The 26,657-nt window shown below is 49.5% G+C and overlaps 1 protein-coding gene across 3 annotated transcripts in view; it reads right to left on the bottom strand.

Annotated features, from left to right (window-relative positions):
• The window catches only part of IQCK (IQ motif containing K), a 513,956-nt gene that overhangs the window by 430,675 nt on the left and 56,624 nt on the right, over positions 1 to 26,657 (bottom strand). For all 3 annotated transcript variants that reach the window (XM_085629065.1, XM_085629066.1, XM_085629067.1), the window contains exon 4: positions 24,980 to 25,008. In XM_085629065.1, coding sequence (XP_085485191.1) covers positions 24,980 to 25,008 — 29 coding nt within the window. The remainder of the gene's footprint in view (positions 1 to 24,979; positions 25,009 to 26,657) is intronic.

The raw sequence follows: 26,657 nt of genomic DNA, 5'->3' as shown, positions 1-26,657 counted from the left end.
GCAAGACAAACGAACGCGTTAAGGACCTGGACCACAAGACCACGGGCCTCACTGATGAGGTTGCGGATCTGCAGAACGAGGTCCGGAAGCTGAGGGCCGAGAGTGACCTCGCCGCCCGCCGGCTGGAGGACTTCGAGAGCCGGTCCAGGCGCAACAACGTGCGCGTCATCGGGGTCCCGGAGTCCTCGGATGAGGCTTCGGTGGACCTGCTTGTGAGAAGTTGGCCTGATGTATGATGTCACTAGTTATAGTGTACACCTTATATCAGTCCAAATACCCTTATGGTGATTGGTTGTAAAGTCAACCTTATAGACCAGCTATCCTAGTGGTAGCATGGACAAGAGCAGTCTTAGGCTAAACTCTGAATGGCATGTGAAGCCAGCTGTGATACCATATATAATCCCTTGAATACCAAATGAAAGGACACCACAACAGATATATATATAAAATAAAGTGTATTTATTCTAAGCAAACCCTCAGCACTCTTTATGAGTTTAGAGGTAAGTACAACACAGTCTTATTAATGCATACAGTAAGTCACACAGGTAAGTAATACAGTTAGGCCCTAGGGGCCACGCAAACCATATACTAAATAAGTGGTATAAGAACCACTGTCACGGAAATAGAATAGGCCTAGGCCTAGGGAATCGCTGGGGCTACACTACACTAGCGTTAGTTAGGGAGTGGGAGGCCCACGGGATTCGTGTGCAGAGTGGAAACACTCACGCGTAATGCGTAAAAGTCAATAGCAATGTTACAGTTTAGAAATAGATAGATTTAGGACACTTCCGGAGTAGCTAGGAAGTTGAGACTTGAAAACTAGACACTAGGATAGTCACTATCCTGATGAGCACCGGAGTACCCAAGTTACCTAGCCCACAGGCTGCGGGTGCATAGGGGTGAAGATGCGTCGTTTTCGTCGTCGACTCCTATGGATGCCTGAAGAAAGATGCTGACAGGCAGTCAGGGGAGAGTGTCCGGTGGATCCCAAGGCTGGGATCACGAAGAGAAGAAACCTGCAAGCAGAAGGGACAGAGTCAAGGTCACTAGCCAGTGACCACGTGGAACCAGGAAGGAACCAGGCGATGTCGTGAAGAGTTGCAGGTGAAGGTGAAGCTTGTCGCTGGAGCCAGGAGGACCAGGAAGCGTCGAGGACGACCAGGACCAGGAGGCGAGCTGTCCCACGAAGGCTCTTGCTGTCGGCGGCGTCGAAGTTGGACTAGGACTCACCAAGCCTTGGCAAGCGGAACCCACGAAGAACAAGGGACTTGCTTCTGGTGCAGACCAGGAAGGTCTGGGGTGCTTCTTCTTTGCAGAGAAGCGGGAGCCAGTCAGGGGGAGCCAAACCAGCGCAGAAGATTTTAGGGAGCGTCGTCACAAAGGCCACTAGCCAGCGGGCAAGCAACCGGACAGACGCGGCAAGCAGGAAAATGCTGAAGGGCCCCACGCAGGACTCGTGGAGTGTGGGGGGCTGGTCTTCGGTGCAGATGGTGCTTGGGGTTGGGGCTTCTCAATCCCCGGTGCACAACTTCGAGGGTACCTCAGAAGCTGCGCTGTAAGTTACTAGCCACTTTTCCCAGGTAGCCGGTCCCACGTCGCTCGTCGCCTCCACGGATCTCAGCTCTGCTGCAGATGTGGATGAGGGTCGGAGAAGTCTGGAAATCAAGGCTCTGGTCGGGCTCTGCAGTCGGTTCCTCGTCGAACGTTTCACAAAGCAAAGGGTAGTCACTTGATGGTGCCTGTTTGCACAGGGTAGCCACTCCTTGGCTACAAGGGAGATTCTTCAGTCTTCTTCTTTCGTCGAATGTCGAAGGTCCAGAGTTTCTGTTCAGTTTTGCAGGTTCAGGATAATCTAAAGTCTTGAGGCCCAACTCCCACTCTTATACTAATCTGGGGGGCTGGGATACCTGCTAGGTCACGCCTTATGGGTGGGACCTGGGAGGGGGTGGTTACACCCACTTCCCTTTGTCCAGTTTCGCGCCAGAGCTGGGGCTGGAGTGCCCCAGCGCCGGTTTGAACTGGACTATGCAAGGAACACCTTGTGTGCCCCAGGCATGTCTCATTCCTTTCAGCCCACCCTGCCCCAATACACTAAAGGCTGTCTGGGGAGGTGCTAGCACCTCCCCAAGCAGGAAACCTATTGTCCAGGCCTCCCTGGCTGGGATCCCTCCCAGCAGCAGGAGGTCAGACTTGTGTCGTGGCAGCAGCATCCATTTTGTGATGCTGAGGCTTTGGTCAGAGGCTAACAGTTGAAGTATGATTTTAACATGTCTTTCCCTCTAGAAGGGGGGAATAATATTCTCATGTCCAGAAATGGCATGGGGGTATTATTCCCGAGTGTTAGACACCTTACACGACATGCTTTGATAAAGCCAAACCATAGTTACCATAACCGTCTAAGATTATAAGGCACTTTAAGAGTATATGGTAGGCTATATCATAGAACAGCTATAAGGACATGGTTCCGAAAGCTGCAGACAGGCTCAGCTCATGCTAGAGCACCATCTCACATGGTACCAAGCACTCTGCCTCCAGGATTGTCAAGGCCTGCCATAGGAGTGACTGATAGGTACACATGTGTCTATATGTAAGTTAGGTATAGGAATACTACACCTAAGCAAGGGGTGATTACACGACCTTGCCCCAGCTGAGTGATCAGCCAGTTGTGTCAAAATGGAAGGCCAGGCCAGGGGTGGCACAATACATGCTGCAGCCCCTGGTAGGCCTAGGGTACACCTATGCCCTGGGTACCTAGGGTACACTGTACAGGGGCCAATAAGGTGATCCTATCCAAATGGGTTATGCACCTAAAGTACATAGTAGTAATTTAGAGAGAGAACAGCAGGGCTGTGGGTCTGATTAGCAGGCCCACAGCCACATCTAAGTCGTAAACCAGTAAAGCAAAAGCAAAAAGTGGGGGTGAACATAGAAAGCAGACCCTACTCTCCTACACAACCCCCCCCCAAACTTAGGGACATTAAACTAACCTTGACCAGTTGAGTCTTCATGTTCTAAGTGGAAATATCTGGAGAGTCCATCTGCATTGGCATGGTCAGTCCCAGGTCTATGTTCCACTGTGAAGTCCATCCCCTGTAGGGAAATGGACCACCTAAGAAGTTTGGGATTTTCACCCTTCATCTGATTTAGCCACAAGAGGGGCTTATGGTCTGTCTGAATCTTGAAGAGAGTGCCAAACAAGTATGGCCTCAGCTTCTTCAGGGCCCAAACCACAGCAAAGGCCTCCCTCTCAATAGCTGACCAACGTTTCTCTCTAGGGGTCAGCCTTCTACTTATAAAAGCAATGGGCTGGTCTTGACCATCTACATTCAGTTGTGAAAGAACAGCTCCCACACCTAACTCAGAAGCATCTGTCTGGACAATGAACTCTTTGGAGTAGTCTGGACTTTTCAGAATAGGTGCACTGCACATGGCCTGCTTCAGGTCATCAAATGCTTTTTGACAGCTTGCTGTCCACTGAACTTTCTTTGGCATCTTCTTGGAGGTCAAGTCATTAAGTGGTGTCACTATGGACCCATAGTTCTTAACAAACTTTCTGTAGTACCCAGACAGGCCCAAGAAAGCTCTGACCTGAGTCTGGGTAGTTGGAGGAGCCCAGTCCTTTATGGTCTGGATCTTGCTCTCCAGTGGTTGAACCTGACCCCCACCAACTAGGTGGCCCAGGTATACAACCTTGCTCTGCCCTATCTGGCACTTAGTGGCCTTGATAGTGAGGCCTGCCTTTTGCAGGGCCTCTAAAACATTCCTCAGGTGGACCAGGTGATCCTCCCAGGTGGAGCTAAAGACAGCAATATCATCAAGATAAGCTGCACAATAATCATCCAACCCAGTAAGGACTTGATTCACCAGCCTTTGGAAAGTGGCAGGTGCATTCTTCAAACCAAAGGGCATTACCACAAATTGATAATGTCCTCCTGGGGTCGAGAAAGCAGTTTTGGCCTTTGCACTCTCAGCTAGTCTGATTTGCCAGTAGCCTGCTGTTAGGTCAAATGTGCTCAAAAACTTAGCAGCTGCCAGTCTGTCAATGAGCTCATCTGCCCTAGGTATTGGGTGGGCATCTGTCCTAGTGACAGCATTGAGACCTCTGTAATCCACGCAAAACCTCATCTCTCTCTTACCATCTTGGGTGTGAGGTTTTGGCACAAGGACTACAGGACTAGCCCAAGGGCTCTCTGAAGGTTCAATGACTCCCAGCTCCAACATCTTTTGTACCTCAACTTTTATGCAGTCCCTGACATGGTCAGGTTGCCTGTAGATTTTACTCTTCACAGGCAGACTGTCACCAGTGTCCACCTCATGGGTGCACCAGCTTGTCTGACTTGGGGTCAGAGAGAACATATGTCTGTAGGCCTGCAGAACTTGTCTGCAGTCCTGTTGCTGATGGACAGTGAGGCTGTCAGAAAAGACCACACCATCAACTGAGCCATCATCAGGGTTCTGAGTCAACAGGTCTGGGAGAGGGTCACTCTCTTCCTCCTGCCCCTCATCTGTAGCCATGAGTAGCCCCATGTCTGCCCTGTCAACATATGCCTTCAATCTGTTGACATGAAGCACCCTGTGGGGGCTTCTGGGAGTCCCAAGGTCCACCAAGTAGGTGACTTCTCCCTTTTTCTCAACAATAGTGTGGGGTCCAGACCATTTGTCTTGGAGTGCTGCTGGGGCCACTGGCTCCAACACCCACACTTTCTGTCCTGGCTGGTAAACAGTCAGTACAGCCTTTTGGTCATGCCAAGCTTTTTGGAGTTCTTGGCTTGCCTCAAGGTTTTTAGAAGCCTTCTTCATATACTCTGCCATCCTGGAGCGGAGACCAAGTACATAATCCACTATGTCTAGTTTGGGTTGTCTGAGAGGTCTCTCCCATCCTTCCTTCACCAAACACAGGGGTCCTCTTACAGGATGCCCAAACAAAAGCTCAAAAGGGCTGTAGCCAACCCCCTTTTGTGGGACCTCTCTGTAAGCAAACAGAAGGCAGGGTAAAAGGATGTCCCATCTTCGCCTAAGCTTGTCTGGTAATCCTTTTATCATTCCCTTTAGGGTCTTGTTGAATCTCTCAACAAGCCCATTGCACTGTGGGTGATAGGGTGTGGTGAACTTATAGTTAACACCACACTCCTTCCACATTGCAGTCAAGTATCCTGACATAAAGTTGGCACCTCTGTCAGAAATGACCTCCTTTGGAAAGCCCACTCTGGAGAATACTCCAAGCAGGGCCCTTGCCACAACAGGAGCTGTTGTGGTCCTCAGGGGAATTGCTTCTGGGTACCTGGTGGCATGGTCCACTATCACCAGTATGAATCTGTGCCCAGATGCTGTTTGTGGGTCCATTGGTCCTACAATATCTATGCCCACTCTTTCAAAGGGGACCCCCACCACAGGTAGTGGTATGAGGGGGGCCTTTGTGGTGCCACCTGATTTGCCACTGGCTTGGCAGGTGACACAGGAGCGACAAAACTCCTTAGTATCTTCTGACATATGGGGCCAGTGAAAGTGAGGGACAAGCCTGTCCCAAGTCTTGTTCTGGCCTAAATGTCCTGCAAGGGGAATATCATGGGCCAAGGTTAGAAGGAAGCCCCTGAACTTCAGTGGTATGACCAACCTCCTGGATGCACCAGGCTTGGGGTCTCTAGCCTCTGAGTACAGTAGCCCTTCATCCCAATACACTCTATGGGTACCTTGAGCATTCCCTGCAGCCTCAGCAGCAGCCAGCTGTCTGAGGGGTTCAAGAGAGGGGCAGTCTAATTGAGCCTGCCTCAGATCTGCCCTGGAAGGTCCCCCTGTCCCAAGAAACTCAACCTGATCAGGTTCAAGTTCTTCTAGGACAGTTCCTTCAGGGCTCTCAGAATCATCCTCCTGGGAGGGCTGATCCACCACCTGAGGCAGGGGGGAAGGCACAGCCTTAACCCTACTGCTCTTTCTCTTGGAGTGTGACTGGTCCATAGTTTCAGGATCCAGCACTTGTTCAGTGTTGCACTTTTTGGCCTGTGACCTGGTCACAGCAAGGACATGTGCATCTATCCCCAGCATTTCTGCATGGGTCCTATACTCCACTTCAGACCAAACTGAAGTTTCAAGATCATTGCCCAGTAAACACTCTACAGGAAGGTCTGAACTAACAACAACTTTCTTGAGGCCAGTTACCCCTCCCCAGGAGAAGTTAACAATAGCCACACTATGGGAGGTAGTGGCATTGCTAGCGTTGGTCACTAGGTAATTCTCACCTAGTATGATCTGTCCAGGGTCCACAAAAGCAGGTGTCACCATTGTGACACTAGCCCCAGTGTCCCTGTAGGCCTGAGCCATTCTTTGGTTGATAAAAGGTGTCTGTCTGTACTTGCCCAGGTTACTGGGGCCTACAGTAGAGGACAAAGCTAAGTCCCCATCACAGATCAGGACAGCCTGAGTAGGCACTCTGACTAGGCCAGAATCCTCCTCAGTTCCCAGGGTTAACCCTACTACACCCTTTTGCTGGGAACCACCACTTACAGCTGAACTAGGGGGTACAGTTGCCTTAGGGGCAATGGTGGCTGGGGGCTTATCCTTTTTGGTGCACTCACTAAACCAATGTGAGGTAGACTTACAATAGTTGCACCATGGTTTCTTTTGGCCTTCTTTCTTCTTATCCTTTTTGGAACCACCCTCCCCCTGAGCCTTTTGGGGGCCTGGTGAAGACTTCTGGTCTTTTTGTTTCTGCTCATTACCCTTCTGGTCTGCCTTTTTCTGATCACCGCCCTGGTTCTGGTTTTTCTGCTTAACTCTAGTCCTGACCCATCTATCTGCCTTCTTTCCCAATTCTTGGGGAGAAGTCAGATCAGAATCAATCAGGTGTTGATGCAATAGCTGGTTTTGACAGTTGTTAAGTATTTGTTCTCTCATGATCAAATTATACAATCCTGTATAGTCCTTAACCTTACTTCCCAATAGCCAGCCTTCCAGAGCCTTAGTGGCACAATCTACAAAGTCAGTCCAGTCCTGAGTCTGTGTCTTCTGGGTATCCCTGAACAACAACCTGTATTGTTCAGTGGTTAGGCCAAACCCATCAATCAGAGCACTCTTCAGGACAGTGTAATTATCTGCATCCTCATCACTAACTGTGAGGAGCTTGTCTCTTCCTTTCTCAGAGAAGGAGAGCCACAAGATAGCTGCCCACTGACTTTGGGGTACCTGCTGTACTTTGCAAGCTCTCTCCAAAGCAGTTATCCATTTGTGGATGTCATCCCCACACTTGTAGGGAGGGACAATCTTGCTCAGGTTTCTATTATCATAGTGCCTGTCTCTATCTCTAGGAATGTTGCTGCCACCAGTGGGTTCTAACCCACTTAACTTTTGTTCTCTAGCCAGAGCAAGCTTCTCTTTGGCAAGGGCAAGTTCTTCCCTCTGAATCCTCAGATTAGCCTCCCTCATTCTGGCTGCATGCTCCTTTCTCTCAGGTGAAGTCATTCCCCTGTGAGAGGAAGCATTAGAGGTGTTAGAGACATGGGAGTGGATGGATTCCCTTGAAGGGGATCTGTCCCTCCTGCTTCTCTGTGAATGTCTACTTGTGGGTCTGTATGGGGGGACCCCATGCAAACTCCCATGTAAACTTAAGTTAGCCTGGCTAAGTCTCCTTACTTGGCTCTGGCTGTCTACCTCCCCATCTGAAGGCCCATCTGACTCCTCTGTGGTGGGTAGACCCTCCTCTGCGCCTAGGGCACCTTCCTGTGATGCCCTCTGAGCATCATACTCCTCTAGGAGTTGTCTTAACTGAAGGAGGGTAGGGTTTGCACCCTGTTTTATTCCTCTGGAGGTACACAATTGTCTCATCTCCTGGAATGTTAAGGTATCATACCTAGAGGGGGTCTTCTGCAGACCTGCCCCTCCTGAGAGAGCATCTACTTGATCTCCTCCCAGAGGCATGATCTAGTGAGGGTGTGGTGTGTGCACCTACCTACACTAGTTGTATCTACTAAACCTTTCTAGTAGTTGTAGTCAGGGTGTGTTATTCCCTTCAACCTACAACTACAAAGTCCAGTAGGACTTAAGTATAATAATCTATGTTATATGTACCTAGACAATATCTGTGTGATCTTTCAATTTAGTATCTCAAGATTACAATGGTATTACAACAGCAAGCTCAGATCCCAACCGCTGCTCACCAATGTGAGAAGTTGGCCTGATGTATGATGTCACTAGTTATAGTGTACACCTTATATCAGTCCAAATACCCTTATGGTGATTGGTTGTAAAGTCAACCTTATAGACCAGCTATCCTAGTGGTAGCATGGACAAGAGCAGTCTTAGGCTAAACTCTGAATGGCATGTGAAGCCAGCTGTGATACCATATATAATCCCTTGAATACCAAATGAAAGGACACCACAACAGATATATATATAAAATAAAGTGTATTTATTCTAAGCAAACCCTCAGCACTCTTTATGAGTTTAGAGGTAAGTACAACACAGTCTTATTAATGCATACAGTAAGTCACACAGGTAAGTAATACAGTTAGGCCCTAGGGGCCACGCAAACCATATACTAAATAAGTGGTATAAGAACCACTGTCACGGAAATAGAATAGGCCTAGGCCTAGGGAATCGCTGGGGCTACACTACACTAGCGTTAGTTAGGGAGTGGGAGGCCCACGGGATTCGTGTGCAGAGTGGAAACACTCACGCGTAATGCGTAAAAGTCAATAGCAATGTTACAGTTTAGAAATAGATAGATTTAGGACACTTCCGGAGTAGCTAGGAAGTTGAGACTTGAAAACTAGACACTAGGATAGTCACTATCCTGATGAGCACCGGAGTACCCAAGTTACCTAGCCCACAGGCTGCGGGTGCATAGGGGTGAAGATGCGTCGTTTTCGTCGTCGACTCCTATGGATGCCTGAAGAAAGATGCTGACAGGCAGTCAGGGGAGAGTGTCCGGTGGATCCCAAGGCTGGGATCACGAAGAGAAGAAACCTGCAAGCAGAAGGGACAGAGTCAAGGTCACTAGCCAGTGACCACGTGGAACCAGGAAGGAACCAGGCGATGTCGTGAAGAGTTGCAGGTGAAGGTGAAGCTTGTCGCTGGAGCCAGGAGGACCAGGAAGCGTCGAGGACGACCAGGACCAGGAGGCGAGCTGTCCCACGAAGGCTCTTGCTGTCGGCGGCGTCGAAGTTGGACTAGGACTCACCAAGCCTTGGCAAGCGGAACCCACGAAGAACAAGGGACTTGCTTCTGGTGCAGACCAGGAAGGTCTGGGGTGCTTCTTCTTTGCAGAGAAGCGGGAGCCAGTCAGGGGGAGCCAAACCAGCGCAGAAGATTTTAGGGAGCGTCGTCACAAAGGCCACTAGCCAGCGGGCAAGCAACCGGACAGACGCGGCAAGCAGGAAAATGCTGAAGGGCCCCACGCAGGACTCGTGGAGTGTGGGGGGCTGGTCTTCGGTGCAGATGGTGCTTGGGGTTGGGGCTTCTCAATCCCCGGTGCACAACTTCGAGGGTACCTCAGAAGCTGCGCTGTAAGTTACTAGCCACTTTTCCCAGGTAGCCGGTCCCACGTCGCTCGTCGCCTCCACGGATCTCAGCTCTGCTGCAGATGTGGATGAGGGTCGGAGAAGTCTGGAAATCAAGGCTCTGGTCGGGCTCTGCAGTCGGTTCCTCGTCGAACGTTTCACAAAGCAAAGGGTAGTCACTTGATGGTGCCTGTTTGCACAGGGTAGCCACTCCTTGGCTACAAGGGAGATTCTTCAGTCTTCTTCTTTCGTCGAATGTCGAAGGTCCAGAGTTTCTGTTCAGTTTTGCAGGTTCAGGATAATCTAAAGTCTTGAGGCCCAACTCCCACTCTTATACTAATCTGGGGGGCTGGGATACCTGCTAGGTCACGCCTTATGGGTGGGACCTGGGAGGGGGTGGTTACACCCACTTCCCTTTGTCCAGTTTCGCGCCAGAGCTGGGGCTGGAGTGCCCCAGCGCCGGTTTGAACTGGACTATGCAAGGAACACCTTGTGTGCCCCAGGCATGTCTCATTCCTTTCAGCCCACCCTGCCCCAATACACTAAAGGCTGTCTGGGGAGGTGCTAGCACCTCCCCAAGCAGGAAACCTATTGTCCAGGCCTCCCTGGCTGGGATCCCTCCCAGCAGCAGGAGGTCAGACTTGTGTCGTGGCAGCAGCATCCATTTTGTGATGCTGAGGCTTTGGTCAGAGGCTAACAGTTGAAGTATGATTTTAACATGTCTTTCCCTCTAGAAGGGGGGAATAATATTCTCATGTCCAGAAATGGCATGGGGGTATTATTCCCGAGTGTTAGACACCTTACACGACATGCTTTGATAAAGCCAAACCATAGTTACCATAACCGTCTAAGATTATAAGGCACTTTAAGAGTATATGGTAGGCTATATCATAGAACAGCTATAAGGACATGGTTCCGAAAGCTGCAGACAGGCTCAGCTCATGCTAGAGCACCATCTCACATGGTACCAAGCACTCTGCCTCCAGGATTGTCAAGGCCTGCCATAGGAGTGACTGATAGGTACACATGTGTCTATATGTAAGTTAGGTATAGGAATACTACACCTAAGCAAGGGGTGATTACACGACCTTGCCCCAGCTGAGTGATCAGCCAGTTGTGTCAAAATGGAAGGCCAGGCCAGGGGTGGCACAATACATGCTGCAGCCCCTGGTAGGCCTAGGGTACACCTATGCCCTGGGTACCTAGGGTACACTGTACAGGGGCCAATAAGGTGATCCTATCCAAATGGGTTATGCACCTAAAGTACATAGTAGTAATTTAGAGAGAGAACAGCAGGGCTGTGGGTCTGATTAGCAGGCCCACAGCCACATCTAAGTCGTAAACCAGTAAAGCAAAAGCAAAAAGTGGGGGTGAACATAGAAAGCAGACCCTACTCTCCTACACTGCTGGTGGAAGATTTGGTCCTCAATCATCTGAAGCCTAAGGGCCTTGGAAAGTTTTTTGCGGTGGAAAGGGCCCATAGAGTGCCGGGCGGACGGCCCAAGGCGGGTGCCCCGCCGCGGCCGATTGTCGCCCGGCTCTTTCATTTTCGAGATCGGGACGCTATCCTGCAAGCTTCGAGGGTGACGGGCCCAGTCCCCTTCCAGAATGCGTCGGTGAATTTTTATCCGGACTTCACCCAGCAGGTGCAGAGACAGAGACAGAGCTTCCTGGGGGTGAAGCGAAGACTTCGGGAACGGGACCTAAAATATGCCATGCTTTTCCCCGCCAGACTACGGGTGGTGCATGAAGATCGGACATTCTTTTTTGACTCTCCTGTTATGGCCGACGAATGGCTGGACGCTTTGCCCCGGCGACGGACCGGGGACGACACAGCTGAGCATGGAGACAGTGGCCGGGATGGACAGGGCTGATATCTCAAAGCCGGCCTGACTTGATTTGACCATATTTGAAGATTTGAACAGAGTGCAGTAACTGTGGAGGGTTGCGGGAGGACGAGGGGTGCTCTTTTCCTCCCTTGGGGTACTTTTTTGTAGATTTTTGTTTTTGTAGGGCGACAGGCACACTGCAAGTTGGGGGGGCTTTTTAAGCTGCAGCAGGGGTGCAGGGTGGGGGGAGTTATGGGGAGTTTGAATTTGTTGTTGGGGGGTTTATTTCTGCAAGGCATGATGATTATCCTCAGGGTTGTTCCATGGTGGCGCCTCGGGTGGGGGGTGGGCCTCTTTCCGTTTGAGGATGGGGGGTAGAGGCCTAAGTGTTATAAGCTGGAATGTTAATGGTTTGGGGGATCGCATTAAGAGGGGGATTGTTTTGCAATTTCTGAAACGCTCAATGCCAGACGTTGTACTGCTGCAGGAGACGCATCTCATAGGCAATACGTGCTACGCCCTAAATAGGAAGGGGTATAAATTCATTGCACACTCGGGATTCTCTTCTGGGTCCAGGGGTGTGGGCATCCTCGTTAGAGCATCACTGCCTTTTGAGGTGGACTCCACCATTGTTGACGATAGGGGGAGGTTTGTGGCGGTGGCGGGGCGGTGGGAAGGAAGGACTTTGGTTTTGGTTTCGGTTTATGTCCCGCCGGCCCTGCAGGCCGCCACATTTGCTGAATTGGGCAGGGCTTTGCTGACTCTCCCGGGGGGCATGCTGGTAGTGGGAGGGGATTTCAACGCTGTGGGCTCCGGACTGCTGGATAGATACCCGCCCAGGGACACAGGGGGGGCTCAGAAATGGCTTCCAGACCTCCTGGACACATTTGGCCTGATAGACTGCTGGAGGCTCCGGCACCCCACACAGAGTCAATACACGTTTCACTCCGGGGCGCATGGTAGCCTCTCCAGGATTGACTACCTGCTCACTCTGGCCGCACATGCCTCGTTGATATCCGAGGCGAGGCACATGGCACGTGGTATCTCTGATCACTCGCCAGTGTGGATCCGGCTGGATCTCGGTCGGGAGGGAGGAGGGAGGGTGGCCCCCATTAACCCATGGTATTTCCGAGACCCCAAGATGCGCAGCGCCCTGGTAAAGAAGGTAGATAATTACTTTAAGGACAATCTGGGAACCGGCGATCTCGCTGTGGGAAGCTTTTAAGACCGTGCTTCGGGGGGAGGCCCTCTCCCTGGTGGTGACTGCCAAGAATCGGAGGGATTGCGAAGTGCGGCAAGTGGAGGAGGAGATTGCGGCCCTTGAGGGGGATATGGAGGAGGAGGTCACAGAGTCCTCATTGCATGAGCTTTGCTTGAAGCAGGCGGAGTATAGGGACCTGGTGACAGAAGCCGCCAAGACCCTTAGCAGGGAACAACAGGGCCGTCTGTATGATGTTGGAGATAAGGCAGGGAAACTCCTGGCGTGGCTGGACAGGAAGCAACGGGTCAATAGGGTGGTGCCAGAGTTGATTGGAGAGGGGGGAGAGGCGATTGTGGAACCTGAGGGGATTGTGGAGTGTTTCGCGGAGTATTTTCATAGGGTTTATTCCTCTGTGTCGGACAGGCCGCCCGAAGACTCGACTGATCTCCTCCGTGATATCGAGTTGCCCTGCCTCTCTGACATAGATAGGGACGATTTGGATGGCGACATCACGGTTGATGAGGTGGCGGGGGCGATTCGCGCGTTGAATTCGGGTAAGGCCTCTGGACCGAACGGACTGCCGATCGATCTGTACAAACTGTTCCCGGATAGGGTCGCCCCTCACCTGCGCGCCATGTTTTTGGAGGCGCGGGGAGATGGGATCCTTCCGTTGGACCAGCGGCTGGCGTCGATCGTGGTCATACACAAAGAGGGTAAACCCCGAGATAGATGCGCCTCCTATCGGCCCATTTCACTCCTCAACGCCGAGCCGAAAATTCTGGCCAAACTCCTGGCTACCCGTCTGATTAGGGTACTTGGCGATCTGGTCCACCCGGATCAATCTGGCTTTATCCCGCACCGAAACACAGCATTGAACCTTAGGCGTCTTCATGGCGTCATCGCCAGGGCGGGCACGCTGCGTGAACCGGCTGTTGTGGCATCTCTTGATGCCACGATGGCCTTTGACACGGTGGAGTGGGCATACTTATGGGCCGTTCTGGCCAAGTTTGGTTTCGGTCGCGGGTTTGTGAGTTGGGTCCGGTTGCTGTACGAGGGGCCACTAGCGAATGTTGTGGTGAATGGTCGGGCATCTACTCCGTTTCAGCTTGGTAGGGGTACTCGGCAGGGCTGCCCCCTGTCGCCTCTGTTGTTCGCCCTCGCCCTTGAACCGTTGGCTGCGTGGATACGTTGGCACCCGGATATACGGGGCCTTCGGTGGTCGCCTGAACACGAGGATCGTATTTCGCTTTATGCCGACGATATCCTGTTGTATCTTGCCTCACCGAAGAAGTCACTTATAGTGGTCTGTGACGTACTCGCATCGTTCGGTAGGAACTCGGGGCTTGTGATTAATTGGGGCAAATCGTACTTGTACGTTCTTAGTGGCGAGGTCCCACCGATCCCTAGAACATGTTCGATACAGGTTGCCCAGCAAGGTTTTGTGTATTTGGGGATTTTTATATCCATGGACCCTGTTGTGCGCTATGAGAGGAACCTGCTCCCCCCCTTGGCACGCTTGAGGCGAGATGTTGAAGGTTGGCGGAGGCTGCCGCTCTCCCTTGTTGGGCGTGCGGCCCTGTTCAAAATGATGTCCCTTCCCCGCTTCCTCTATGCCCTCCAGAACACCTTGGACTGGGTACCGGCCAAATACTTTCGGGAGGTCGAAGGCCTCCAAAGGACGTTGCTGTGGGATGGGCGGCCGCGAATAGCTATTTCAAAGTTGACGCTCCCATGGTACGATGGGGGCATTGCGCTCCCAGACATCCGACGGTACTATTGGGCCACGCAGCTGAGCGCGATCAACCATGGGTTTTACGGCCCTGCCCTTAGCCCTGGGTATGCCATGGATAGGTGGCTGCTGCGCGGAGGCAACTACTACAGGGCGTTGTATTCGCGGTCCCTAGACTCGTCCCTCACGGGGCCCACAGGTGTGGCGGTGCGCGTATGGAAGATGGCGACCGACTCGCTGGGCTGGAAGGATAGGCTCACCCTCGCTACCCCATTGTTTGAATCGGAAAGGTTGGGAAGACTCTGGCACACGAAAGGCTTTGATAAGTGGGACCTGATAGGTATATCCAAGGTGGGAGATGTGCTGCATAAGGGGAGGGTAAAGTCCTTCGAGGAGTTGCAGACTGAGTTTGAGCTAGGGCCTTCTGAGTATTTTAGGTATATCCAGCTGCGTCACGCCCTCCGATCAGTCCTTGTGGAGGGTGAGAAGGTGCCGGAGTCCTCTCCCCTTGAGGACCGAGTCCTTGATGGTCATATGCCCGAGAGCACGATTTCGCTCATATATAAGAAGTTGATAAACGTCCGGGCAGACTTGCTATTGGGGCTGAGAGAACAGTGGACCAGGGATGGCCTCGAGTTGGATAATGAGGACTGGCAGTCAGCGGTTTCTTCGCCTAAGGAGGTTGCGATCCCGTCGCGTCTGAGGCTGGTGCAGCTTAAAATACTGCACCGGGTGTATGTTACGGGGCCAAGGCTGGTCCACATGGGATTCTCGGAGGACGGCCTGTGCAGAAGGGGATGTGGTATGGTGGGTACTTTCCTGCACATCATCTGGGAATGTGGCGTCATTGTGGAGTTCTGGAGGAGAGTCCATGCAGTTATGGGGGAGGTGACGGGCATTGTGGTACAGCCGGAGGCGCGGTGCTGCCTCCTGAACGTCTGGGGGCCCACTGATCTCGATGAGGCGCAGACCCAATGGGTGACTCTGGGTAACATGGTAGCTAAAAGGGATATCGCGCGATTATGGGGCTCCTCGGGACCCCCTACACTGACCGCGTGGAAGGAGAACATGGATTGGAGCATGTTTAGGGAGAAGACGGTCTACTGCTCTAGAGGTCGCCCCCGGAAGTGGCATGCCATCTGGGGGCGGTGGAACCAATACAGGGGGGGAATATGTCTTGCCCCGGACCTGGAACCTCCCGAGGAACAGCTTTCCCCCTGACCTACCTTCCAGCACGGTTTGGTTTTGGTAACTGTTCTGGGCCTCTGCTGTTCCCCTTTTTCCTCCGCACACAGTCTTATACTTTGTAGATGAGTGGGGTCCTGCCTCCCCTGGGGGCTTTCGCCATGGGATTTCAATGTTTCTGCCTTGCTGGGGTTTGTTGTGTGTTTTTCTGTGTTTACTTAAAATTGGACCTTTGCATTACTCATCGTACTGTATCGGGGACACATTACTGTATCTAACTTGCAATGCTGCCGAACCTTCGGGCTGTCGGCTGAATAGCTGTGTCCTGAATTTCGAAATAAAGGTTTTCAAAAAAAAATAAAAAATTATTGACTACACCTTCATTAGGAAAAGCATCAGTCATCGTATCTTAGGCTTCGGGACATACCAACATGAAGCAAGCGTCCACGCAATGCTCATTACAGAATTCAATCTCCAGAGTGGACATCGAAACAAATTGGAGCTCATAAGTCACACACGAGGAGTGGAGGAGTATAAATTACTAGGGAGGATTAGATGGAACCCATTTACTGCAGTAAAATGGGAGACTTGGAATCAGGAACCAAGCTGCACGAGAAACAGTGTGCCACCCACTCCATCCATCCGGAATTGGGTCACCTGGATAGAAGAGCTGCAAGCGGTCTTGTTAAGTGGTGCCTGAAAGACAACACACAAGATGCCTGGGAATCAAGAACGAAACTGGAAATACAACAGAAGCCTGAGGGACAGAACCCGAGCTATCAGACACGTTAAATAGGAATATAAAAAAACAGGATTCCTATCTTTTTATCAAACCGGATTCCGAAAATGGCTGCTCGACCATAGACAACATAGTGGCATTATCTTTTCTGGCACAGCAGGCAAATTCCATAAACAATCTGCCAGCATTTGCATGCTTTGTTGACTATTCAGCAGCCTTCAATGGAGTGAATTGAAGCAAGCTTTGGAACAAACTGAAAAGCGGGAAGATTCCATGTAACCTCCTGAAGGCAATATATAGTAACACCCGGGTGAGAATCAAACTGGAGGGGGACGCGGCCACACACAAACTGCCCACAGACTGAGGCCTAAAAGAGGGCTGCGTTCTAGTTCTCTTTTCAGTTTGTACACGGCCGACCAGGGGAAAGCCCTACAAGGTGCATCGTTGCTAACTCTGAAAATTGGACAACACCAACTACACGTGCTCCAGTATGCTGATGATCTGGTGTATTTCGATCACACCAGAGTTGGATTGCTAAGAGATTCGAATGCACTGGACATCTTCAATGAGGCAAACAAACTTGCGACAAACCCTAGTAAAACCAAAGTCGTAGTCTTTGGACATCACCCGAAAAAAAGGTCTCTTAAAGTGGAGGTTGGGCAGTAAGAATATAGCAACAGAAAGAGCATACCACTACCTAGGAGCGTGGCTAAATGATAAAGGAAAGCAACCATGCACCAGGCAAAGCCAAAAGCAAAAATACAAGCTACCATCTACGCATTGTGCAAACTACAGGGCAAACTACACTGTCCAACCACGATACCAATAAGAAAAGTGACAAAATCTAAACTGCTTGCAGTAGCTGGGTATGCATCACAAACATTCCCTGGAAAGTTGGAAAAGAAAATGGAAAAAACTCAGTGCCAGTGTTACAAAAGGCTTTTTGGACTCTCTGAATATACACATAACAGCCTGATCCGGCTTGAGTTTGGCCTGGTGCAACAAAAATATGAATGTAGGAGCACCCTGGTAAAATACTGGTTTAGGACACTAAAAGCCCAGAAAGGATCATTAAAGAAGGTGCTGAAAACAATATTTGAAAGGCGATCGAAACCCATGGCAGAAGTATTGTCTTGATGCTGTGGCAGAGTTGGATCTATCTACAGCGAGTTGGCTCCTAGAGGAAGTAAACTATGCAGCAATCAAGAAGGTGTTAAACAACCAAACCCTCCAGTTATCAAGAAAGGATGACACGGCCAGATTCAAGGTTACTGGCGAGTTGTCGGGCCTAAAGAAATCATATGAGGCAAACAGCCTTCAGCCATACACGGATAGCACCTTAGGAAAGAAATCCAATGGGAGCGTATAATGTTGTTGCCAATAACGGAAATAAACCCTGGCTGGAAATCCCTGCTGAAGACTGTCAAATGCAGGATGTGCAACTATAGATCAGAGTCTATGGAACATCTAATATGTTGCTGTCCCGCCTTACTCCAAAATCGCCGGAAGTTGCTAAAACTAATGATTATAAGCTATGGGGTTAGACATGCGCAGACGCAGTTGATTTGCTCTTATCCTGCACAGTTCTTTGGATCATTAATGAGTATTGCTCAAAGGGACCCAAATGAAATAAAACCAGATGCAAACCGCACTGCCAAAATTGAACAAACCTAGACCATCACACACGGGATATGTTCTACAAAGCCTGGACAGTAACATGAATGGAGGCCACTGAACACAACTGGCAACAGCTGGCTGGAAAACAACTCCAAGGTGCCCCATAATCAAGTGCACGAATTGTACAATCCAATACCAGCATTGAGGCACTCTGAAACCACTTTATGTCTCACAGCACAGCAAGTCAGGAATGTCGCCGGCATAAGTGGGGTTTGAACATAAGACTCTTTCCTGGAAAGCTGGGGTACGAAGAGCGTAGGACACATTTTGAAGGCCGGAATAGGGGCATGTAGCATGTTGTATTTTTGCACAAAGTCATCTTTTAAAAAATGAGCAAGGTCCTTTTTAGGTCTCGCTGAGACAGCGAAAGCTGTCTCTTTGAGACATTTTGTAAGTGGGCTTTTCAAAGTGCTGCCGTGGCCTAAAGCTTCAGTGCACGTGAACGTGCACGCGCGCAGCGCCATGTGTCTTTCCTCTGCAGCACGCGATCGCAATCGCGATCACTTTCACTTTCGCGGACGCGTCCGCTTCACTTTCGTGGCCTCGCGGCCAATGCTTGTTAACACCCCGCCTCTTTTGGTGTTTTTTTAATGAAGGATTCCTTACTTGACAAAGTATGACGGCGTTTGATTTCATTTCATCGTTACCAGGGTGTCAGCTCAGCTTTAGGGCAATGTGACGGTGTTTGCCCCCACCCTATATCGATCTGTGACGATAGGTTTGAGTTACCCCCTTAACGGGGTGTGAGTCTTCATCATGTCCTGTGACACGTACCGCCCCTTTATCATGGTGCTTTCCCACCCTCCTTTGGCTTTGACAAACAGTTTGCCCTTTTTCACGGCAGTCATTTCGATAGTGTTTGCCTTCTGCTCTTTCGAAACCGATTACGGGGAGAATCTCACACCCTCTTTAAGGGACTGGCAGTACGTTTTGCTCCCCTCTCCCGAGATTTGGGACGTGGGTGTTTCACTTCACAACAGGCAGTGACGCGGAGAGATATGCCTTCCTTTAACTAGCTGCAATGCTCCTCCCATTTGTCACGCTGATAGGTGCCCCCTTCATGCACGGTTTGTATGTGAGCACTTATTATTTTTTTCTGGCACATACGGGGGTTTCTCCCTTGTACGGTGTTATAAGAGCTGTTTCCCGTAATTTGCAGACTTGTGTTGCAATTTCTCCCCACACAATCTGACTGTTCTCCTTTTGCAAGAGGACACATCTTTATCCTTCAAGCTCTCATTGGCTGTTGCAGTTGTCGAGGTGACCGTTCGCAAAAAGTGTCTCCACTTACAGGGCTTGTACTGCCTTTTCTGTGAAATATGATGAGTATTTCTGCATTCGAGAGCTTTGGTGAATGTTCTACTTGCGCCACCTGATAGTCACAATGACTCCATTCTTTTTAGTGTTTGTAAGGTGCTTGCCTTCCTGTGTTTTGTTTTACCGCATGTTCTTCAGTGTTGCTTGGTTTTTCTGACCCTTTAATGATCTTTGACAGTTCCCGACCCTTCGTTTCAGCGACGGTGAAGTGTTTTGGGAGGAGGTGCATTGACACGCACGCCACTGGGCATTCTGCACTGTGCAGGATGGTGATTAGTGGGGGTTGGTGGTATTGTGGCAGCTGTTAGATGGTAATCTGCTGGAATACTGTGATGAGTAGCATGTGACGTAAATAAGGTTGTTTAAATGTGAGGATTTTACATATTAAGCAGCCACATATGATCGTGTCTAAACCTTGAAGGGCACTTTGGAATGGGATTGAAGCCAAACTTCTTGGTGCCTGAAACAAGGTGTGCAGTTGAATGGAGTGAATCGGTGAGAAATGTCAGTCTTGAACTGATAAGTCATTGCTACTGTCTCAGTAGATAGTAGTAGCGCAGTCTCCTTGTGGACATCTGAGTAGAGCGACCATGTCATCAATGATGACGATTTTCGTGTAAATTATGGTGTCTAGGCGTATTCATAAAGCAAACTTATTGATTCATCTAAGATTTCCAGTAGTTTCATTAAAAAGATTAGTATTAGGGCTAGGATGGAACTGCTGTTTAGTAGCTCGGAATATGTATATCGGTGTGATTTTTGTTTGAAACACTTGGAAACAAATATTGTCTGTAACGAGTTGATGCTTCCTACTTTGGAACTGTGATTGAGATGCCGAAGTTTTTTTAACATGATTTGGGTGTTCTGATGAAATGCCGGATGGATTTGATTGATGGTGAAATTAGTTTATATTTATTTGATAGAAGGGTATTTATATTCATATTAATTTTAGAAAACGAGAGCATCCTTGGTCTGCCATTCTCAGCACGATATGGATATGTGGAACCTTCCATAGACTGGTTACTGGTGTGTTCACAAGTGCTTTATAAATTGTAGTGCCCTAGAGAGAATCACTGCAGTGTTAATGTACTCAGATTGGCACTCTTATTGGTAGTTATGCTGACCATGGTGCCACAGCCAGCTTGAGTGCTCAGATAGCCTACACTTCAATTGGTAAACTGCTTGTAGACAAGCTAAGGACTGTCTGGTCTGTAAAAGCACTAGTACAACACTCTTGATAGCACCTGAAAAGTTTGCTCTTGCTTGTTGGGGAGCTGTGAGTAGAGCTTTGCAGACCGGCACTTTAAAGTTTGAGTGGATTGTCTAAAAAAAGTTTTGTCTGTGCCAGTACCACCTCTGTTCTGAGAACATGTTTTGCGGTCTAAGCTGCTCTTGTGTGCACCAGTTTCTTGGAGCCTTTTGGTCAGGTCTGTCCTCACGGTAAAGTCTGAGTAGCCCAAACACTTGCTTTCCCTGAAACCATCCTAATTCTTTTTTTCTTCACAGGTTTTTTAGGTCTCGCTGAGACAGCGAAAGCTGTCTCTTTGAGACATTTTGTAAGTGGGCTTTCAAAAGTGCTACCCACATGGTTTTGCTGGCCTAGGGCTTGAGTGCACGATGGCGTGCACGTGCACAGCTGCTCCTCTGCTCCTTGCATTCCCCCCTCCCTTCTCACCCAGCCCTTTGATGCTCTGCTCGATTACTTTCACTTTCGCCGCTTTGACCCTTGCATTCCCCCTCCCTTCTCACCCAGCCCTTTGATGCTCTGCTCGATTACTTTCACCGCTTTGATGTTTGATCGCAAACGCGATCACTTCCGCTTGGCATCCGTATGGATGTAAACAAAAATGTAACACTAATGCCACATTTTCTGTCACTCTTGTGAACAGCTTTGCTGAGAATGTATGAATGAGAATGGCGTTTTAGAATACGTTGCATGGAAAAGGGTCAACATGGTGTATACATGTTTTTGGGTGTTTTTTTAAATTTATTTTTTATTGCATGGTTAACGTCATAATATACCGGATTCGGATGCTTCATTGCAGATCAGTTATTTGGCCCGTGGTTATTTACGAGTTTGGAAAATACTTTTGTATTGTTTCGATTCTTTTTGTCTCTGCCCTATCTCTTGGCTGCGTCCTTACTCTCTCCCATCTTCTCTCTCCACCTCTTTGCTACATGTTCTCTCGTAATGTTTTCATTTTCCCCAACTCTCCTCTTTACTCTCTCTAATTCTTTTTTTGCTCCTTTTCTGTCTCTGTCCCTTCTCTCCTCTTTCTCTCCCCACCTGTCCCTTCTCTAACCCCACTCCTCTTCCTCTGCCCGCCCCCCCATCCCTCTCTCTCGCAGTACTGCAGCATAGGCAGCATAGGCAGCACCAGGTCTCTGATGCCTTCTCAGTGTTGGCCCTGGGGGTGGAGGAGTTAAGTCAGCCCCCCAAGTGAATCCCATTATCAACAGATAGTGAACCTCTATTTACCAACATGTACGGAGCGGTCTCGGGTGACGGCTGATGCGAACAGTGATCTGCTCTCGGCCCCGGCAGGGCCTGTGGGGTGGGGGCGTTACCTTACACTAGGAGAGGAAGTAAAAGTGATATCCTCCCCTCCCCCCCCACTCCACCACTGTCTCTCCTCACCCTCCACCTCTCTCTCTCCTCCACTTCTGATTCCCTTCCACCTCGGTCTCTCCTTACCCTCCACCTCGGTCTCTCCTTACCCTCCACCTCCGTCTCTCCTTACCCTCCACCTCCGTCTCTCCTTACCCTCCACCTCCGTCTCTCCTCACCCTCCACCTCCGTCTCTCCTCACCCTCCACCTCCGTCTCTCCTCACCCTCCACCTCCGTCTCTCCTCACCCTCCACCTCCGTCTCTCCTCACCCTCCAACTCTGTTTCTCCTCACCCTCCACCTCACCCTCCACGTGTCTCTCCTCACCCTCCACCTCACCCTCCTCACCCTCCACGTGTCTCTGCTCACCCTCCACATGTGTCTCTGCTCATCCTCCACGTGTCTCTCCTCACCCTCCACACGTCTCTCCTCACCCTCCACACGTCTCTCCTCACCCTCCACGTGTCTCTGCTGCACGCCACACACTGCTGCACGCCTCACACTGCTGCATGCCTCACACTGCTGAACGCCTCACACTGCTGCACGCCTCACACTGCTGCACGCCTCACACTGCTGCACGCCTCACACTGCTGCACGCCTCACACTGCTGCATGCCGCTGCACGCCACACACTGCTGCACGCCTCACACTGCTGCACGCCTCACACTGCTGCACGCCACACACTGCACGCCGCACACTGCTGCACGCCACACACTGCTGCACGCCACACACTGCTACACGAAACATTGCTGCACGCCACACACTGCTGCACGGCACACACTGATGCAACCGGCACACTGCTGCATGCCACACACTGCTGCACACTGCTGCATTACTCACTGCTGCATGCTGCACGACACTGCTGCACGCAGCACACTGCTGCACGCCGCTGCACGCCACAGTGCTGCATGCCTCACACTGCTACACGAAACACTGCTGCACGCGGCACACTGCTGCACGCGGCACACTGCTGCACGCGGCACACTGCTGCACTCCACACACTGCTTTTATGCGAGTTTATGCTACTGACATTGTAAATGACAATGCCTTTTATTTGTTTTAAAACCAAAACATAAATAAAAGGCATTGTAATTTTACAATGCCAATAGCTCAAACTCTTATAAATACGAGACCTATTGCATTGCAAATGCTTGTTTTCACTGTTATTTTACGTCACCATTGAGCAATTTGTAATGAAGGCCGGAATAGGGCCACATATTATTTTGTATTTTTGCACATAGTCATTGTTTACAAAAGGTGCGAGGGCAGTTTTAAATTGTAATTTTAAGGCATGTATTTTTGCACAAAGTTTTTGTTTACAAAAGGTGTAAGGCACGTTTTTAACTGCTATTTTACGTTACTGAGTTGCAATTTGCAATGATTTGAAGAAATTATGCAATAAAATGCATTCATACAGGTAGCCTCTCACAAAAACCAACAAACACACACATGCTCATGTACATAGACAGAGAGAAGCGCAAGCTAAAAACATAAAGGGTCCGTTTACGACTTTGGGGGTGCCGCACCGGGTCTGCCCCACTGCCGCACCGCTAAAGCTGTGGTCAGACCACCCACCAGATTAGGAGTTTCCTCCTGCCTAACGGGCTGGTTTTTGTCGTTCCCGCAGTACCTCTAAAAATGGGCACTGCAATGGGAACACCAAAAATAGTTCCTGCACGGCATGGACTGAGAAGTCCATGCCGTGCAGGAATTGGGGTGCATGCACACAGGTTGTGCCCCCTGCATGCATCCCTGCAGGGCCTCCTTTGTTTTCTCTCCGTCACAGTTTTAATAGAAGAGGAACCTCCATGACACTGCTGGCGGAGTGGAGACTTGTAATATGCTTGACGGGACAGCGTCAGTCCTGCCAACCATACTGCGGCCTCCTGACTGCCATAATACAACTGTTCCCTGGCGACTGCAGCGGGCTGTGATGGTCAGACTGCCCGACTCCTAATAGAGCAGTCGGGAGACCGCCACCGCCGAGGTCCCACGAGTCCGGCGGTCCATGGACCGCCAGGCTCGTAATGGGGCTCAAAGTGTCTCATGCACGCAGATCAGCAGACACAAAGGTACCCAGGAAATGTATGCAGCCACATAACAGATAACATACACTCTGGCACCCATATAGACGGAGATACAGACATAAGACACACACACACAGAGAGTCACAGATAACAAGAATAGGCACACATGGCTGGTGGGAAGAATGAAAGCAGGAAATACACATGAATGGGCAGATCAATGCATAATTGGTACTAATGCTGCTGTGGTGATGCAGGCTTAATGTCCACTTAAAGCTATAACTCACCGCCTACACGAATAAATAACATTTGTAGTGAATAAGGATTGCCAATGCCAACTAAATCCTTGGCCACTCCATTGAATAAATCACTTCCACTGAGTGACGACATATTTAATAGTACAGTCCCATTCCCCCCCATGCTCTCACTGCAGAGATCATCTTTAGGTAAAAATCCAATACATTCTGTGTGGCCTATTTCAGTCTTGGTATTTTTGGTATAATTGTACATATGAAGCACTGCAATTCTTAACGGCATCTTTGTAATACCAAAATATAAAATGCTTGGGAATACCAAACAGCTCCATGTACACCCAACAGCCCTGAGCTGTTATAAAAAACGATCTGTTTATTTTACCCTTCAGTCTGCTTGCATCCACTTTGCCAGTCTTAATATTCTTCACAAAATAAACAGCTGTTTGTGATTTTGACAATTCCACTTATTTTTATTTTCCTATTAGCAATTGAATACATTGTGTATCATACTGAGGTTTTTGTAATGACAGATGGCTCCAAATGTTTTTCATTAGCCTGTTGTTACACATCTCTACAGACGCAATGCTACATGCTATACAAATCATGGTTCTTGGATACGGAAGTACAGCCTGCGGAGGTACTTTAAACTAGTGATTTCAGGCAATATAGTGAAATTCACACAAGCTATTAAAGTTAGTGGCTAGCTTTGAAATAGCAGTAAGAGTGCCCTAAATGAAAAAAGTCAGTTGTATGGTAGCATGGTGCAGCACAAGACAAGCATGACACTTGCATACCTCACTTGCTCGCAAAGCTTCACAAAGCCTACAGTTCCACGCAGTGCACCGAGTCCATTCTTTTTTATACCTAAAAGAGATTTAAGGTTTCTCAAGTCAAAACTAAATTTGAGAAGCAAACATTTTACTTACAGTTGATAAAGTCTGCTCTAGTTCGAAATCTAGAACAAAAACAAAAAGGAGTAATTAGCATCACATTTTAAACATTTATGCTTGACCTTTACAGTATGAGAGTTTGGCTGGAGTACCTTTAAGGTATACAATGTTTTGTGGACTGTATCATTTTAACTATGCAGTGATGCCCAATTAAATCTACAGAGGTTTTTTTTATAAGGAATGTGGACCTAGGACCATGAAAAAGAGAACTTTTAAGAAGCATGATAAACTTAGAAAGTACTGTTAGTTTTGATTCATTATTTTAAATAAAATATATCATTTGAACCATGTCTTCTTTGTGGCTATAATACTTTTTGTCCTAGTGAAATCAGAAAATTTGGAAATGCCAAGGTAAGAGGAGGGTGAACAATCATATGTGAAATTTGCTCTTTACTCCCTTCTTTCGCTCCAATGGCTGTCTTAACATCATGCTGATATGGATATGGCCTGCCAATGGTGTTTGGTAAGGAACAGCGCACTGTACATATTCTCTGCTTCCAAACAGCTCAAAGGGCGAGCACCCACTCCTCCAGAGGCCAAACACTGCTATCACTCCCTATCTTAAGGACCTCATGAACCTTCCAGAATTTAGCCCATTGAAGGGTAAGCTCCTCCTGGGAGACCTGGGGCCCCACAAAATAGCGAAAGTCTACCAGACACTAGTCATAAATAGCTCGAACACATTACCCACACTCAGAGTGACATGGAAGGCAGACATTGGCCCACTAGACAACAATGACTGGACAGAGACATTGGGGACTCCTCGTGAGGTGGCAATCTAAGCCCATCTCCGCCTGATACAGCTTAAATATCGTCACAGAGCCTACTATATGAGGCATCGGTTGTGACGCATGGGAGTGATTAGCTGCTTTTGTACGAGTGAAATCTGAGCCTAACTATAACATCCCTGTAACCTTTGTTTTTTTTCAATGGATTTTGAAGGTTTTTTAAATGCTAATTCCTAACTATAACGTCCCTGTAACCTCAACCACCACTCTGGTGCACTACTGGTTGGGGGATGAAGTCCCCTTGGCTCCAGACGGTCCTTGGGGGCCAACTACCCCTCCTGTTACCTCCAGTAAGTCCCACACCGTGGGTTTGCTGAAAGGTTTTCGGTGGCCATTCCCTTCTTTCGCCACCACTCTGCAAAGGAGCTTCCTGGCGTACTACTAGTTGGGTGATGAAGTCCACTTGGCTCTTGACGGTCCTTGGGAGCCAACTACCCTTCCTGTTACCTCCAGTAAGACCCATATAGCTGGATTGCTGAGAGGTTGTCAGAGGCTACACCCCCTTTCTCCACCACTCTGCAAATGCGCCACCTGGCACACTACTGGTTGGGGGTAGAAGTCCACTTTGGTCCTGAGGCCCTCAGGAGTAAAGTAACATTAATTCCCCAATCAGCTGTGTGCCAAGAGGCACGTTTGCAGAGTGGTGGTGAAAGGGGGCGTGACCTTTAAGCCCTCTCAGCAATCCCGCGGTCTAGGACTTACTGGAGGTAGCAGAAGGGCTTGTTGGCCACCAAAGACCCTCAGAATCCAAGGGGACTGCATTACTCAACCATCACGGTGCTAGGAGGAGCGTTTGCAGAGTGGCGGCGACTTGACATAGTTTTTAAAAAAAATTTATCTTTTCTTTTCTAGGGAAGGGAGGCTGC

The sequence above is a fragment of the Triturus cristatus genome, chromosome 10 (genome assembly GCF_964204655.1).
Source record: "Triturus cristatus chromosome 10, aTriCri1.1, whole genome shotgun sequence".
In the NCBI taxonomy this organism is placed as follows: Eukaryota; Metazoa; Chordata; class Amphibia; order Caudata; family Salamandridae; genus Triturus; species Triturus cristatus.
Note: the sequence above shows the minus strand (reverse complement) of the source record. Positions and strands in the feature narration are given on the sequence as shown.